The sequence below is a fragment of the Phragmites australis genome, chromosome 10 (genome assembly GCF_958298935.1).
Source record: "Phragmites australis chromosome 10, lpPhrAust1.1, whole genome shotgun sequence".
NCBI classification, from domain to species: domain Eukaryota; kingdom Viridiplantae; phylum Streptophyta; class Magnoliopsida; order Poales; family Poaceae; genus Phragmites; species Phragmites australis.
The window spans coordinates 19,874,662-19,892,383 of NC_084930.1; the positions used below are offsets into that span (position 1 = coordinate 19,874,662).

The window sequence follows — 17,722 nt, forward strand, 5'->3', positions numbered from 1 at the left end:
ATAATACCTTTTCAGTAATAGCCCTTTGCGCTCATGAACACTTGATAGATGTGCATAATAGTATAGATAGTAATAGACGGGAATATAACAATTTCAGCATAGGTAATCCGACAATGGTAAAAAAATCACCGCCTATTCTATTGCCCAAATCAGACTCGATATATTTTACTGTATGGCCATCATACAGAATACTTTGTTAGTAATCTTATTTGATATGCCATCAATTTCAACTCTACCCTTTGATTTTGATCTCGAGGAACATGTATAGTCTAGTGTTCAGCTTTGATGTTCAAAATCCTGTGATGTCATTTGACATCACACGCTGAACGTGCCTGCTCCAGCTACCTTCCAGTTCATGTTGGGAGTGAAAAAGGAAAAAAAAGTTCCTTTCTCTTCTACTACTACTACTACTACTACTATTATTATTATAATATTATGGATCCTAGAGCGTCCGGCACCATAGTGCATCCGGCACCTGTGGAAAAAACTGCAATCTGTCACTGGTGAAAAGATTTCTTTCTTTTGGTTCCTAAACCAAATGAAACATTAGTATTGATGAGGCTTACAACTAAATTAACCCTCATATGTTAAACTATTTTTAACCATATTTTCTTCATTTTGTTTTTTTTCGATTCTCTTTTCGTTCTCTCATCTTCAATAGTTTTCTTTCGAAGGAATTTGTGAAGAGAAATAAGAGAGAATCTCATTTTAAAGAGAATAGCCTTAAGAATTCATTCGTGACAGGAACCGTTGAAATGTTAAAGAGAAAAAAAAATCTTTTCATAAAAAGATTATGAGCCCTGACGAGAATCAGTTAAGATGATCTTAATTAGATTTCTATGGTTGTAGAGAATGTGAGAACCTGTGAGTTAACGTTGGATGGTACGTCCTTCAGTAAAAAAAGAGTGATTTTTGTGTTGATGTAGGACATAAATTTGACCGTAAATATCTATTTATATATTGAAATTTAATATTATAAAATGATATTTGTAGACTCGTCTCGAAAACATAGCTACACAACTATAATTTGTAATCTGAAAATATTTTAAGATAGAAATTAGTACTCAAAGTAATACGATGTAGAAGATCGCGGTGATGCCTAAAACAACTCGTTTCTTTTGACAAGAGAGACTTTGTACACTGATAATCACCATAAAGCTTCACATGTTGATGCTGGCACTTGGCACAGCGTTGGAAATACAGGAAATTGGTGAGGAGAGGGATGCAAAGTTGGGATTTGGTTCCCTGTTCCCACCTCCCAGCGAGAAGATAATACTACACAATTGCATCCATCCACGCCACTCTACGAGATTCACACACCCGCCTAGGCACAAGCATACTCCTCAGTCACGGGATCGAGGATAGAGAAGGGAGGGAGGGAGAGAAGCGAGCAAGAAGACGCGGGGCTCCATTCCTCCTCCGCATCCCCCGCGTCGCCTCTCACTTCCCTCCCCATCCTCCTCCCACCACCTCTCTCACTCTCTCTCTCCGGGCCTACATCTTGGTAGCATCCGTGAGCGAGCACGGGGCGTAGCACAGCTTGATCTCGGGTTCTTGATTCGTGTTCGTGCACTGCATTCCACTCATTCTTCGCGTGAAAATATCCGCTTGATCTTTTCGTTGTTTGTTTCTTTCTTCGTTTCGGTAGGGGGAAGAGCGAGTGAGCCGAGCAAGAGCGGTTGAGATTCGTTGCAGCGTGGAGATCAAAGCAAGCGACTGGTTGAGATTCGTGCGATGAGCGGATTCTCTGCCGCGACTGCCGCAGCGGCGGTGGAGCGGTGCGCGCTCGGGATCCGCGCGCGCCCGATGGCCTCGCCGACGACGCGGCAGCAGCCGCCGTCCCTCCGCCGCTGCTCGCGACTCCCCGCCACCCTCGCCGCCTCCCGCCGCGGTCCTGTCGGGCCCCGCGCCGTCGCCATGCCCACCGACCACGCCTCCTCCGACGTACGTACGCGCGCTCAAATTTGCTCCCTCTCTTCATCCTCCGTGCCAATAGCTGATGCGCTCCCACTGTTCGACGATTTGTGCACCTGATTCTCTTCTTTTGTTTGTGCGGCTCTTCTGGCAGCTTGTTGGAAGGTTCACGCTGGATTCCAGCTCCGAGCTCCAGGTGCGACCACGGGAATTCCACGTTAATTAACAGTTTGCTATGAATTTGTTCGTTTCTATGATACGATTGATGCATTGTGCGGAAACAGGTTACAGTGAACCCGGCGCCGCAGGGTTCGGTGGCGGAGATCGATCTGGAGGTGACCAACACCAACGGCTCCCTGATTCTGCATTGGGGTGCCCTCCGCCCAGAGAAGAGGTGATACTATCCCCGCCTGTCTTGCTGGTGATGATGAATAATACATATCAAATGCTCTTAAGTCGCATGCTGTGCATGCTTTTAAATTAGGACTTGCTAATTGAGCTGCTTCGTTGTAGAGAATGGATCCTCCCATCCAGGAGACCTGATGGAACGGCAGTATACAAGAACAGGGCCCTTAGAACGCCTTTCATAAAGGTGGGTCTTCCATTTAGGGTATCTGTGTTAGCACAAAACACGTTTACTTTTGCTAATTTAAGGTTTTATGTCCACGACTATGCAGTCAGGTGATAACTCCAAACTGCGTATTGAGACAGATGATCCTGCAGTGCAAGCGATCGAATTCCTCATCTTTGATGAGACACAGAACAAATGGTGAATAGTGCTGTTTGGATTACCGTGTGGCACTGCTTGTTTATTTGAATGCGGAGGGTATCAACTATGAAAAACTCTTCTTTGGACAGGTTTAAAAATAATGGCCAGAATTTTCAAATTCAGCTCCAGACGAGCCGCAATCAGGGGCAGGGTGCATCTGGTGCTTCCTCTTCTGCTACTTCTACTTTGGTGCCAGAGGATCTTGTGCAGATCCAAGCATACCTTCGGTGGGAAAGATATGGAAAGCAGTCATATACACCTGAGCAAGATAAGGCAAGTTTTAATACTAATTTTCATCTTCCCTCTGGAAGGAACTCAATGTTCTAACTGGTAATTCTTGTTGCCGCATAAAAATATGGTAATTGTTGTTGCATTTTTCTCCAGGAGGAGTACGAGGCAGCACGTGCTGAGTTAATAGAGGAATTAAACAGAGGTATTTCTTTGGAGAAGCTTCGAGCCAAATTGACAAAAGCGCCTGAGCCAAGTGAAAGTGATTCTCCTGCATCTCAAAGTACTGTAACTGAGGTTCCAGAGGACCTTGTACAAGTCCAGGCTTATATAAGGTGGGAGAAAGCGGGCAAGCCAAATTATCCTCCTGAGAAACAACTGGTAATGCATTGACTCATCAGCTTAATGTAGCTTATTGGTCTAACACTTTATGGAGGTCCTTGTTTCTCATTTGCCAGGTCGAGTTTGAGGAAGCAAGGAAGGAACTTCAGGCTGAGTTGGATAAAGGAATCTCAATTGATCAGTTGAGGAAGAAAATTTTGAAAACAGATATTGAGAGGAAAGTTTCAAAGCAGCTGAAGAACAAGAAGTACTTCTCTCTAGAACGGATTCAGCGCAAAAAGAGAGATATCCTGCAACTCCTTAATAAACATAAGCATACTGTTATAGAAGAGAAAGTAGAGACTGCACCGAAACAGCCAACTGTTCTGGATCTCTTCACTAAGTCTTTACAGGAGAAGGATGACTGCGAAGTTCTAAGCAGAAAGCTTTTCAAGTTCGGGGATAAGGAGATACTGGTTAGGATTCTTGACAGATATTTTATATTTCCAGACCTTACTTCCACCAGGCTAATTGAACTTCTCTCTTCTTAAGGCAATTGCCACAAAGGCTCAAAATAAAACAAAAGTTCACTTGGCAACGAACCATATGGAGCCACTTATTCTTCACTGGTCACTGGTGAAAAAGGCCGGAGAGTGGGAGGTAAAAGTTTCAAAATCGTTTGCTTTGTTGAAGCTACAAATTCAGCAGCTGAACAGAACACTGTTGTCTGTACCTATGTTGCTATTTAACTGTGCAGGCACCTCCTTCAAACATATTGCCATCTGGTTCAAAATTGCTAGACATGGCATGTGAAACTTCATTTACTGAATCTAAATTGGATGGCTTGCATTACCAGGTGGAAACAATGTCATCAACTTGTTATTGTTCCTTTTTCTTTTAGACTTCATGCCATCTTAAGAATTCTTCATGTCTAGGTTGTTGAGATAGAGCTTGATGATGGTGGATACAATGGGATGCCATTTGTTCTTCGGTCTGGTGAAACATGGATAAAAAATAATGGCTCTGACTTTTACCTAGATTTCAGCCCCCGTGTTACCAAAAACACAAAGGCAATTGTCGCCATACACTTTAACTTGCAAACTTCGAACTATTTCTTTTTTTGACTGTGGTACAAGTCTCTTACTAATAAACTCTTCAATCTATTCTTAATTAAAGGACACCGGTGATGCTGGTAAAGGCACTGCAAAGGCTTTGCTGGAAAGAATAGCAGGTCTGGAGGAAGATGCCCAGCGATCTCTTATGCACAGGTCAGGAACTAAAATATCCATACTAGTATGACTAACTTTTACCTGGAAAATTCTCTTAAACTACTTCTCTTCCTCGACAGATTCAATATTGCAGCAGATCTAGTTGACCAAGCCAGAGATGCTGGACTGTTGGGTATTGCTGGACTTTTTGTTTGGATTAGATTCATGGCAACCAGGCAACTAATATGGAATAAGAACTATAATGTGAAGCCACGGTATATATCTGTTTCTTATTACATGCTTCAATAAATATTCACTCTCTGCTTAAACAGTTAAAGGAACAGAAGCTGACCTTTTCTTTTGATACGGGAACAAAATTTGACTGCTATCTAGTTCTAACAAAGCACAAAACAGAATACAATTCAGTAGGAAAATATTGTATTTATATACAAAAAAGCACAATTCATGTTCATCTTCTTTGGTGTGCAGTGAGATAAGCAAAGCACAAGATAGGTTTACAGATGATCTTGAGGTTATGTACAAAACTTATCCACAGTACAGAGAGATATTAAGAATGATAATGGCTGCTGTTGGTCGTGGTGGTGAAGGTGATGTTGGTCAACGTATTCGTGATGAGATATTAGTAATACAGGTAAAATCGGTTGTCCTAAGCATATGCACTAATTCTATTTGTTGCTTTACTAAATCATGCAGTTAGTAGTTCTCATCCAAAAAAAATAGACAACAAGTTGCTTTTGGTTGTCAATAAAAACTTTATTGCTGCTTTTATAGAGAAACAATAACTGCAAAGGTGGAATGATGGAAGAATGGCATCAGAAACTGCACAACAATACAAGCCCAGATGATGTAGTGATATGCCAGGTATTGGATGTTTTAAGTTCTTAATACTGTAAATATTTAAGCTTCAACGTTTTGATGGTTATGTGTCTCCTTTTGCAGGCAGTAATTGATTATATCAAGAGTGATTTTGATATTAGTGTTTACTGGGACACCTTGAACAAAAATGGTATAACCAAAGAGCGTCTGTTGAGCTATGATCGTGCAATTCATTCAGAACCAAATTTCAGGAGTGAACAGAAGGAAGGTTTACTCCGTGACCTGGGCAATTACATTAGAAGCCTGAAGGTATGTAAAAGATCTACCATGGATCAAAAAAATAGAAAGCAATCTGTGCATTATATTTACAAGAAATCTGGCTTTTGCAAAGAAAACTTAGAAAATCACTTATTGCTCTGTCCTTACGGAAGAAAATTTCAGATCTACCATAAACAGCATACGGCCATTCGTATATGATTGTTGTTTTTTCCTGCTAATGGTATATGCCTGTTATGGTATTAGGTAACTGGGATAACTAGATTGCCTTGCGTTGCGGGCTCTGATCTTTACTTTGATTATTTTCTTGCTTGCCGATTACATAATAGGCCTCTCTTTATATAGAGGTCTAAAAGTCCTAACTAGGAAAGCTTATAGAAAGAAAAGGACTATAATCAATCCTGAAATCTAACTATTCCAAACCCCTAAAAGGAAACTAATTATTCTAAAACCTAAAAGGAAACTAATTCTTCTCTTCCCTAATTACTTTTCTGCGCCCATATCATTTCCCTCCTTGCCATGAAACAGCTCATCCTCAAGCTGAATTTCTTGTGCTGAAGAATCAACCATTATCGTTGTATTGGTATGCATCTATATCTTCTTCTAATTCCAGAAAATAAATTCCCTTCATTGAACATTGACATTGGTGATCTTTAGAAAATGTCTCAGGACTATTGAAGCATAACCCCTTTACACGGCGATCAGCCATCTCGTGTGTAGTTAGGTGGCGCATGCATTGTCCAACAACGGGGGTGGGAGAAGGAATTGCAGGAATTGGAGAGGATTGATGACCTTGTTGACCTTCAGGATGGACTACTGGAGTTAGCCTCAGGCTTGCTGCTACTGCGGTTACTGTTGCTGCTGCTGTTGGGCGAGATGAGGGTTTAAGGAGAGAATCATCGGGCCCTTCAGACAATTGCTATTCATAAGCACGTGCCAAACTCATGGCTATTTGCGGATTGGAAGGGAATTGGAGTTCTACATCAGTGCTAAGGGGTTTGCCGAGGCTTGAAGTGAACAACTGAATCTGCTGTTCAGGGAGAAGTGGTGTGGTCCGGTTTAGGAGAGACAAAAACTGCTTTTGATAATCTGCCACAGAATCGGTTCCATGAAGGCGAGCTAACTCACCCAAAGAGTTGGTGCGGATCGGCGGTCCAAAACGCATGTTAACGAATTCTGAAAATTTGCGCCAAGATACAATGCCTTCATCACGTTGTAGCTGCATGTACCACTATTAGGTGTCGCCTGTTAAGTGGTAAGATGCGAGCCAAACCCTCTCTTTCTCGAGAGTGCGTTGACCTCGAAAAAATTGCTCACATCGGTTGAGGCCATAGCAATGGATCATCTTCGCTGTCATAGGTCGGGAAGGATAGCTTATGATAGTGAGGAACTCCTCGTTTGTCTTCACTGTGATCCATGGGAAAGAGGCTTGAATTGCCCTTGTAGCTATCATCGCTGGCCTTGGAACTTTAGCCCATGATGGGTTTCCCGGAGGAAAGACAACATTCGAAGGTTTCTTGACGAAGCTTGATGGTAGCAAGGTCTGTCTTGATAGCAACCATGTCTGTGGATAGCTGTCGTGGGATGTCCTCTAGTGCCTTCTGATCGCCCATGGCCGGAGAGAGCGTTGACGGCATGGGGTAGAAGTGTTGGAGTGATGGCGGCGGTTTCAGGGCAGGAGCTTGGCGATGGCGTGGTGCAGGGTTTGGTGGAGCGGCAGTGGCGGCGTGGAGCACGGACTGGTGGCGCAGGAGGGCGACAGCGGTGGCGCAGGGACAAGGCGTGGTGCAGATCGAACAGCAGCGGCTACTGTAGGTTGAAACCGAATAGCGGTGGCGGCGGCGGCGGCGTGGGCAGCAGCGGTGGCAGCGTGGAGGAGGGCGTGCGGCGGTAGGATCAGTGTCTCTGGATACCAAATATTATGGTATTAGGTAAATGGGATAACTAGATCGCCCCACCTTGCAGGCCCTGATCTTTACTTTGATTATTTTCTTGCTTGCCAATTACATAATAGGCCTCTCTTTATATATAGTTCCCAAAGTCCTAACTAGGAAAGCTTATAGATAGAAATCTAACTATTCCAAAACCTCAAAGGAAACTAATTATCTGAAACCTAAAAGGAAATTAATTCTTTTCTTCCCTAATTACTTTTCTGCGCCCATATCAATGCCACTCTGTCCTATATACAATCAGTAATAATTGTAGCTTTAGCCACATCATTACTCATACTATTAGAATATCCAGAAACCCCTGTCTCCATATGGTTTCCTTAAATTGGTGTCCATCACTCTGCTGCAACCAGTCCTCGAGTGTCCATTTTTTTGTCTTTTCCACATAACAGCTCTATTTCGTTCCCATGAATAGTGATCGACTGGGAAATCATTTACATCTCAGGTGAAACTTACCTTGTATAGTGCATTTTGAACAATTAGGACATAAATGGAAGTTCTATATCTTTGCCTTCATACATGGGAATATTTTTAAGAAAAAGAGGCGAAACCGAAACAATTACAAAGTTCTAAAATCAAATGAACACCCCTAAACAATTTCACAGTTTTTTTCCCTTGAACACGCAGGAGAACTGTGTCATTATATTAAGAATGAAAAAACCGCCAGACTACAATGCTGTTGTATGGCGAAGGTTAGTTTTTGGTGTACATGCGTGCTACGGAAAAAGAAAAAGAAACGACCTATGACTACCTATCATGGCAGCAAGGCGCCCAGCGCCCTTGCCCCTGCCATGAGCCACAGTTTGACCTCCTCAGTGATCTCCTGTAGGATGTCCTGCACCTGGGGCTGCGCTCCGTTGAAAACACACCTGTTTCTGTGCTTCCACAATTTCAGTTTGATGTATGGTGCTAGAATCATATTGTTAGTTTCAGTTTTCTAATCAGTGCCCTGAATCCAATCTAGTACTCTTGGTAGCAATAAGTCGTAATCATTGTCCTAAATCAAATCTATTACCCTAGGTAGCAATATATCAAATTATTACCACCATTCTTAGTGAAAGTTAAGTGGTAAAATCCAGTTATTCAACCGTTTTCACTTCGAATATAGTTCCCTCATTTTTAGATTTCTCTATTTGATGCTGTTGTGGGAAGAAAAATGTCCATCTCGTAAGTCATTATGAAATGTACAAGTAATTTCTAGGGTCTAAATATTTTTATGTTTTTTTTTCTGAACCAGATACAGTTGCTTAGGTTGGCCAAGTTACAATAAACATGGGATGCTTAGTTTTTAGAATCTAGATGTCATATATGTTGTGGTCCCACTAATCATGCAAATGCCTAACGAATAAGAATAACATCACTTGCAGACACATTGTACTGTTTTTTGGGCCGAAAAAGGAGATATGCCATTTTCTTATCTCTTCTATGATTGTTTTTTTTATGTAATCTGTGATTGAATGTTATTCTGATTTGTTCATTCTATTAGGCTGTGCATTCCGGTGCTGATCTTGAGTCTGCTATAGCAACTTGTATGGGATACAAATCAGAGGTACCCTTCTCATCCATGATCATTCTGCTAGAATTTTTTATATACACGTCCTTATATCTGTTTGACTAATTTTTTGTGTACAGGGTGAAGGTTTCATGGTTGGTGTTCGGATCAATCCAGTGAAGGGTTTGCCATCTGGATTTCCTGTAAAAATCCCTCACCTTCTTCTCAACACATGTTATTTTCTTAGTTCCTTGTAAAAGTTATTTTGTGACATCCATTGCTTGTATAGGAATTGCTTCAATTTGTGCTTGAGCATGTTGAGGATAAATCAGCAGAGCCACTACTTGAGGTCAGAAATACTACATCCAAGCTCCAATTTCTAATAAAACAAAACAGATGCTAGGATTCTTTCTCTGAATCAAATACTTAGATTATCCATAACTGATTGATTTCTCCAATCGTCACAGTTTAGGGGGTTGCTGTGTGGATTGCTTGTTGCTAACAAACTGCTACCTGTAGGGATTGTTGGAAGCTCGAGTTGAACTGCGCCCTTTGCTTCTTGACACACCTGAACGCACGAAGGATCTTATATTTTTGGACATTGCTCTTGACTCTACCTTCAGGACAGCAATTGAAAGGTCATATGAGGAGCTCAATGATGCAGCACCAGAGGTTGGTTTCACAAATATTGCTATAGCTTACATAATTATATGTGCTTTTTCCTGTATTGTATCTTGCCTTTTAGCTTATTCAAATTTGTGGCTCATGTCGCTCTTTTTCTTAATCCAGAAAATCATGTACTTCATCAGTCTTGTCCTTGAAAATCTTGCCTTGTCAACTGACGACAATGAAGACATCCTATATTGCTTAAAGGTACACTACTGTCTGTTATCCAGAAATAAAAGATTATCTAGAGGAATGTAGCTTGTTTTGTGCATTGCTTCTCAAATTTGATATGCATGTCCATAAACTAGTTGTTTATGGATGTCAGACAGCCTCTGAAAATTTCCTGTTCTTGTTTTCTGTTTCTTCTTGTTTCTTTTACCATGTGGATCGGGACATCATTTGTAAAAATATTTTCCCATAAAATCATAGCAAAATGTCTACTTCAATATACTTGAAATAAGTCACATGCCATGATTTGCTAATGAAAATATGACTATTAAGTAACACCCCAGATTGCTGTTTGAATTCTTACTTTGGTCCCTGCAAGAGAACTGGGAAAAATTATTTGACTCGGTATTGTCTTCAACAATCAACGTGTAACTGACTTTTTGAATTTTGGAATTATATGCTAGTAAGAATTTTAAAATTATGATATTATGAATTTACATTTCATATTGAGTATGCATGTAGCATTTTGTTTATGTCAATCTCGGAATATCAAACACATTGATTGTCAAATTTCAAACTGTTTGAATGACATGGATACAGAAGTGATACTCTTTTTAGTATGATGTATGTGCTATCTGAATGAACTTTTTGTTTTAACTTATTTGTGATTTCTATTTTATGATTCTTAACAACTGTGACATTGTGTAAATGTGTTTCCTGAAGGGATGGAATCAAGCCTTGGAAATGACTAAGCAAAAAGATGACCAATGGGCTCTCTATGCTAAAGCATTTCTTGACAGAATCAGACTTGCCCTTGCAAGCAAGGGAGAGCAATACTATAATATGATGCAGCCCTCGGCTGAATATCTTGGCTCATTACTTGGTGTAGACCAATGGACAGTGAGTATTTTATTAAATTCAGACATAATTTTCTACACGGGCATCTAGGAATTAATACTAAATATCATTTTGACAGGTCAACATCTTCACAGAAGAAATTATTCGTGGGGGATCAGCTATTACTCTGTCTGCTCTTCTGAACCGATTTGATCCTGTTCTAAGGAATGTCGCCCACCTTGGAAGGTAAACTATAAATTCTTGTTTGACTGATGAACTTTTTTTTTTCACAATAAATACAATGCCTGCGCATGAGCATGTCATTCTTAAAGTGTTACTTACTGATGCTTTCCCCAGTTTTTACGTAAACTGTGCAAATTAAATATGATACTATATTCTATTACTCTCGGCTTAACATTTGTTTCCTGCTAACAGTTGGCAGGTTATAAGCCCAGTTGAAGTATCAGGTTATGTGGTAGTGGTTGATGAGTTACTTGCTGTTCAGAACAAATCTTATGATAAACCAACCATCCTTGTAGCAAAGCGTGTCAAGGGAGAGGAAGAAATACCGGATGGAGTTGTTGGTGTGATTACACCTGATATGCCAGATGTTCTGTCCCATGTGTCAGTCCGAGCAAGGAATAGCAAGGTTTTCTCTCTTCACAATTATATTGCAAGTTTTGTAAGATTCTTTTTCTTGTATTGATGTTGACATACCAACTTTTTTTCCTTACTGAAGGTACTGTTTGCGACCTGTTTTGACCCTAGCATCCTGTCTGAACTTGAAGGACATGATCAGAAGCTGTTTTCCTTCAAACCTACTTCTGCAGATGTCACCTATAGGTATATAAATTTATTTGTGAACATCTTATGCCTGATGAAGCTAGGTTACAACTTCGATCACACTAATAACTAATTCATGTTTGAATATTTTCTTCCATCACACTAGCTCTTTCATTAAATAATTAGATCTTTATTGACGTCTAGGACCTACTCCTGGTAGTTATTTGAAAGACAATTTTGGTATTGTTAGCAACGGCCAATGGCATAAAAGTTTTGATTGCAGGGTTGATAAAATCTTCTGCTGTATAGATGACAAGTGGCTGTACACCTATTGAACTATCACCATGTGGTCATACTTCATGATTATTTATATATTTCAGTTTCTCAACTATCACCAACTTTATCACAGCCAACCTGCAATAATCTGTAAAATGCTCACACCTCATAACTACCATTTGATAGGGAGGTTGCCGAGAGTGAACTTCAGCAATCAAGTTCTCCAAATGCAGAAGCTGGCCATGCAGTGCCATCTGTGTTATTATTGAAGAAGAAATTTCTAGGAAAATATGCAATATCAGCAGAAGAATTCTCTGAGGAAATGGTTAGTTATATAGTTCTTCGCATTAGGCAACTTTTCTGAAGGAAGACCTGATGAACCATTTGTTGTTCTGCTGGGTTTTTCTTCTTTTGGCTTAGTGCCAGTAACACTCACATTTCTGTTGTCAGGTTGGGGCTAAGTCTCGGAATATAGCATACCTCAAAGGAAAAATACCTTCATGGGTTGGTGTCCCAACATCAGTTGCGATACCATTTGGGACCTTTGAAAAGGTTTTGTCAGAAGAGCTTAATAAGGTTGGTGGTTCTTCTTTGACACTAAATACTTGAACAGTAGCACTTGTTTACACGATTGTTGGAGAAGTCTTTTTATTCTACATGTTTGAAATACACAATTGGTAAGATTTATTCGTATATTTCTACCACAAAAGAATGTTTTCTGTATATCTAAAGGGCCTTTTGGGTATACAAATTACCAATGCATCTTTTTTTTTCCCCAGAATGTTGACATTTCTCCCAAAGGAGCATCTTTAGTAGGTTTAGCTCTTACGCTTATAGTCTCGTACTAGCATGAAGTGGATAAGCTAAATTTCCAGCACTCTTAAAATAAGTAACGATATGCCTGGTAATTCAATTTTCTTTTCTTAATGGCAGGAAGTAGCACAAAACATACAGAAGCTTAAGAGCAGACTTTCTCATGAAGATTTTAGTGCTCTAGGCGAAATAAGGAAAGCTGTTCTTAACCTTACTGCTCCTACCCAACTGGTAAGATCTCTGTATATTTGTAAGATGTTCATTTTTTTGTTTTTATTTGCTGCAATTAGCACTTAAATTCTGTATTATTTCATGTATGGAGACCAATTCATTCTTTCATTTGTGCCTCAGGTTAAGGAGCTGAAGGAGAAGATGCTAGGTTCTGGAATGCCCTGGCCTGGCGATGAGGGCGACCAACGTTGGGAACAAGCGTGGATGGCAATTAAAAAGGTATTCTTCCCTACAATCAATACTAGTGATTGATCCGTATTTCATATCTCATAGGACTGATTTCTTTGAAGTCTTTAGAAATACCATGGGTTTTTTTCTCAAAATGAGAGAAAAAAGAAACACCATGGGCTTTACCTTCGAAATTTGGACCTCTTTGCCTTTATTTGGGAACCATTTGATCCCACAGATTGTACATAGGTCTGTTACAGAAAATGGCATCATGTAATTATTGTAAAACGTGAATGTAAGAAAATCTTTTTTCATGTATGGTCATTGGTCTCAATTTCTTTTTAGGTCTGGGCTTCAAAATGGAACGAAAGAGCATTTTTTAGCACACGCAAGGTGAAACTCGATCATGACTACCTTTCCATGGCTGTTCTTGTACAAGAAATTGTGAACGCAGATTATGCCTTTGTCATTCATACTACGAACCCGTCATCTGGTGATTCTTCTGAGATATATGCTGAAGTGGTGAAAGGGCTTGGTGAGACCCTTGTGGGAGCCTATCCTGGTCGTGCCATGAGCTTCGCATGTAAGAAAGATGACCTCGACTCTCCCAAGGTGAAAGCATCTCTCAGTAGTTCTTAGTATATTGTCTTACGTTAGGCAAAATATCAGATGCAGTCCACCCTTAAGGTGGAATCTTGCAATTCGGCTTCAGTTGTGGATCCAAAAGAACGTGAACAATTCCATATAAAAATTGATGATTTAGTCTATTGAGTGCTGTAGCATCCTTTACAATTTCAACTCCAGACTCAAAGTGTGCTATAATAAACCAAAAATAAATGATTTTGTTGGGAATATTGACATTTATCTTTTTTAATCCTCTTCCTCTTTCCTTTTGATTTATCAATTTTTCAGAACTTCCTCATTTTTTACTCAGAAAATAGCCTGAATTTGAACTTCAAATTATACACATAGGTAGTAAATTGAAAACTAGATGTAGAACTTTTTTGGAGAATTGTTCATGTTAATTAGTTTTCCCCAACAAGCTGGATTGCACAATTAGTACCTAAGTGTGTAGTGCACCCGATATGTTGGTCTGCCAGATCTAAGCTGTAGTTCATTTTATAGTTACTGGGTTACCCCAGCAAGCCGATTGGACTCTTCATAAGGCGATCAATCATCTTTCGTTCTGACTCCAACGGTGAGGATCTGGAAGGTTATGCTGGAGCAGGATTATATGATAGGTTAGTGAGAAACCTTTCTTGAAATGCTTTTTTAGGTGTTTAAGAATTGTTTTGGCATTACGGATAAATTGTTTCTTCAGTGTACCGATGGATGAGGAAGATGAAGTTGTACTTGACTACACAACTGACCCTCTCATATTGGACCGTGGATTTCAAAATTCAATCCTCTCGAGTATTGCACGGGCTGGCCATGCCATTGAAGAGCTCTATGGGTCCCCTCAGGACGTTGAGGGAGTAGTGAAGGATGGAAAAATCTACGTAGTTCAGACAAGACCACAGATGTAGTTTGTATGTATAACCAGCTCAAATAGGGCAATGTTGTACCCTTGTAGGGTGGAATATATGGGTCTTATGGCATGTATAGTTGTATCTCTGGATGTACAACACATTTACATTTTCTTATATATGCATATATACGCTGAAATAAACTTTAGTTATGTACTGTAGTTTGTAGAGATCGTTTTATCACCAATAAGTGTACTTATGACTAGGAAAAGGAAAGTGGACTTAATGAGGAATATGATTTACATATACAAACTGTAAATATCAGTATTTAGCTTGCTTTTGGTCCTCCCCCTTCACGCACAAGATGTTGAAAAGTATGAGAAAGTTCCTGAAAATATCTGCTCTTTGAAAAAGACAGCTAGCTACTCGGAGATATCAGCAGCAAATATCTGAACAGAGCTATCCCCAGTTGTCAAGAAAACCAAAGACACAGAAGGAATCACCAAAACACAAAAATGGTTGGGTTCTTCGGCACCTGTGTTGCTTCTGATCACTACTTGCAGCTCAGAACTGGATTAGTTCACCATGAACTGATTGGACCAAACAAGTACAAACCAAAAAGCATGATCAGGTGCTGCAGCACAGCGAGAAGGACCAGGATCACTACTACCGAGTGCTGGGAGTGACAGTTCATTCCACACCCCAGGAGATCAAGGAGGCTTATAGGAAACTCCAGAAGCAACACCATCCTGACATTGCTGGCTACCAGGTGCATCCACCTCCCTCTACTTCATCTAACATTTGTTTTCCCTCTTTGTGTTCAACCTTTTATTTTTCTTCTAAACTCAGATCAAACACTGTCCGATTCGGGAATAGAAGAAAGGAATAACTGTTACTGTTGTGTTCAGAGTTTGAGACATCAAATTTGTTATATTCCATGTTTCGTAGAGCTGACTTTAAGTCTTTGGTATTTGAATGTTCAGGGTCATGACTACACCCTGTTACTGAACGAGGCTGGCTGTGGGAGCGGTTACACAGGGAATTGATACGGTTCTTGGAATGGGCCTGTGAGAAGCCAAGGCTCTCTTTGTGGATGAGAACGAGTGCATAGGTATGCATGTAGCATCAACGCTTTTGATCGTCGAATACGGTGGCAAACAGGCTACCTAACTGAATGGATCACAAAAGGATGTAGGGAGTGTGCGCATCATGCAGTTGCCATGGATGATGCTGTCGGGAGCGCACACGTCGAGATCCAGTGTGGAGGCCTGGAGCAGCAGATTCAGGTTTGCATGGTTCTTCTGACTCAGCAGCATAGGCATCACTAGAGCTGTTTGGAGCAGCTCTTGGTAGTTAAAATCTTCACGCAGCGCTTTGCTGATTGATTGATTGAATTCCATTATTGCGTAAGGACAGGTAGCTGTGGAGTCCTGCCGTGTGAACTGCATCCACTGGGTTGAGAGCCAAGAGCTGCCGGTGCTAGAGTTCCTGTCACGTCCACAGCCGAAGGAAGGCCACGGCATCTTCGGTGGCAGGTGGGAGCGGCCCAGGAACGTGTTCGCAGCAGCCAAGAACTTCGCCAAGAGACTCGAGAGGGAGGAGCAGGAGCTGGAACGGGAGCAATCCGCCGGACGCCCCAATGTTAAAACGAATCAATGTTAATTGCTTCATTTGTTCTTGTTTACAAGTTTCAGAAACAGAAAAAGGCCGTCTGCTTGAGCAATGTTGCAGGCGATGCCGACCGCGAAGCTGAAACGGCAGCGCAGGCCGACGCGAGGCGCCGCGCTGGGCATGAGCTCTGATGGAAACCCCTGTTTGATTTTTGGAATGGGTTGACAGGCAGTAAGCCTGGACCGGATCAGTGAATTCGCGGTGATGATGCTGTAGAGAGAGAGAGAGAGAGAGAGAGAGAGAGAGAGAGAGAGAGGCGAATAATCCCAGCTACAACCAGAACCCATGGCAGTACATGCAAGGCTGCAACTGCAGAAAAGACTAAATGATGTACGATAGAATGACATAGTTCGCTTCATCTTCCCCCTGTATTGGTCACCAATGAAGTCTGTCCTAGTCTCCTAGAAACCCATTTTGCAAACGAGAAACATCGTTCTAAGCGTGCTGCTGCAAGTATTTAGTAGTTCAAGTGTTAAGTATATCTGATTATTAATGAGTTAGCATATTAAGGTATAGCAGGATGGATGTGTTAGCGAGAAGCTGATGGGATTGTAGACCTGATCTTCTGATAGGTAGTGATAAGTCGGTAGGTGGAGAACTCGACGTTGATGATCCAAAGGCTTTGACCCGAACAGATCGTCTCCCTTGCAATCACTACACCACAGCTTTGTTAGTTATCAACCGTGTCGCGTGGTTGACCTCGTCAAGAATGCTCAATCCCTGCAAGCGTACCGAGAACACAAGCAAGAACGTAGAAGATGCAATTTGAAATATTGCGAATAGAATTCAAGCACTCGAAGTTGTGGTTCCACAAACACTTACGGCGGCTTAGTCGGTCTGAAACAAGAGCAAAAATCTCATAATTTGTGTGTAGATCAATATCTAAGCAAAATTCAACCCTAATTGGGGCGGCGGCTACTGTATATAAGAGACTAGGGTCGGCCAAGGATCCCTGGACGCGTCCCTAATAGACTCCAACACGTTACACGGCCTAACGGCCCAAAAGATGGTGGCGCAGCATCCTGACAGATTCTGGACGTCCACTTGTTTCGACGATTCGTGTTGACTCAGAAAGAATTTGGACATGGGACCAGTCCCGTTGAAAAACCTATCTCCTTAGCTTTCCAACCATGTGTAGAACATAAAAAACGGAGTCCGTATGCGTCCTGTGCGACGATTTTAGTGCAGTCTGGTTCTGGACTCCGAAACGAACTCAAACTTGATTGACCTCCACCTTGGTTTGGGCGCCTTTGCTGTTCTTCTCCTGTGTTCCTAAATAATAATACATCACAATTATTCAATAGCATCCCATCCTTATCAAAATATAAAGGAACACTAAGAAACGAGCTCACCTCATAATTTAGTTGACGTGTACGAGCTCGTGTCAATGAACTTATTGTTAGAGAAATACTCGGTGTGTATATCCGAAAGAGTGATGTCTTCGTCAGAAGCCACTGCAATTGCAGACGCACACTGAAAGGTCCGTGATTCACATACTCGTAAGCATGCGCGAAAGGTTAAAAGAACTACGATCACAGATGCATACCAGACTTCTATTGGCACACAACCGAAACAAGACTTCTGGCGGTCGAATGGGACTTCTCGCAAACTTTTGCCACACCCCAGAAGCACAAGAATGCCATGAAATC

General features: G+C 41.2%; 1 protein-coding gene and 1 pseudogene across 2 annotated transcripts; both read left to right on the top strand.

The window, feature by feature from the left end:
• Positions 1-1,177: 1,177 nt before the first annotated feature.
• On the top strand, positions 1,178-14,618 carry LOC133930038 (alpha-glucan water dikinase, chloroplastic). 2 transcript variants are annotated; one of them, XM_062376732.1, is made up of 33 exons: positions 1,178-1,563; positions 1,649-1,944; positions 2,069-2,110; positions 2,199-2,308; positions 2,428-2,506; positions 2,592-2,683; positions 2,773-2,956; positions 3,068-3,292; positions 3,370-3,708; positions 3,785-3,892; positions 3,990-4,088; positions 4,168-4,302; positions 4,409-4,500; positions 4,581-4,715; positions 4,930-5,092; positions 5,233-5,322; positions 5,401-5,586; positions 8,989-9,051; positions 9,135-9,197; positions 9,284-9,343; positions 9,514-9,666; positions 9,784-9,867; positions 10,552-10,728; positions 10,805-10,911; positions 11,101-11,314; positions 11,405-11,508; positions 11,911-12,049; positions 12,175-12,300; positions 12,658-12,768; positions 12,889-12,987; positions 13,282-13,548; positions 14,062-14,177; positions 14,258-14,618. In XM_062376732.1, the coding sequence occupies exons 2-33, from the start codon at positions 1,735-1,737 to the stop codon at positions 14,460-14,462; spliced, it is 4,377 nt and encodes a 1,458-aa protein (XP_062232716.1). In that variant the 5' UTR covers positions 1,178-1,563; positions 1,649-1,734; the 3' UTR covers positions 14,463-14,618. The 2 variants fall into 2 exon arrangements, with proteins under 2 accessions (XP_062232716.1, XP_062232717.1); XM_062376733.1 differs by having other exon boundaries at positions 1,178-1,550.
• A 140-nt stretch (positions 14,619-14,758) lies between these two features.
• LOC133930039 (chaperone protein dnaJ C76, chloroplastic-like) lies at positions 14,759-16,552 on the top strand (annotated as a pseudogene).
• The last annotated feature ends 1,170 nt before the right edge of the window (positions 16,553-17,722 follow it).

Coding starts and splice junctions, on each gene's coding strand:
- LOC133930038 (XM_062376732.1), top strand. CDS start 1,735: ATGAGCGGATTCTCTGCCGCGACTGCCGCAGCGGCGGTGGAGCGGTGC. Junction 4,303..4,408: donor GTGTTACCAAAAACACAAAG/GCAATTGTCGCC, acceptor TCTTAATTAAAG/GACACCGGTGATGCTGGTAA. Junction 9,198..9,283: donor GTTTGCCATCTGGATTTCCT/GTAAAAATCCCT, acceptor TTGCTTGTATAG/GAATTGCTTCAATTTGTGCT.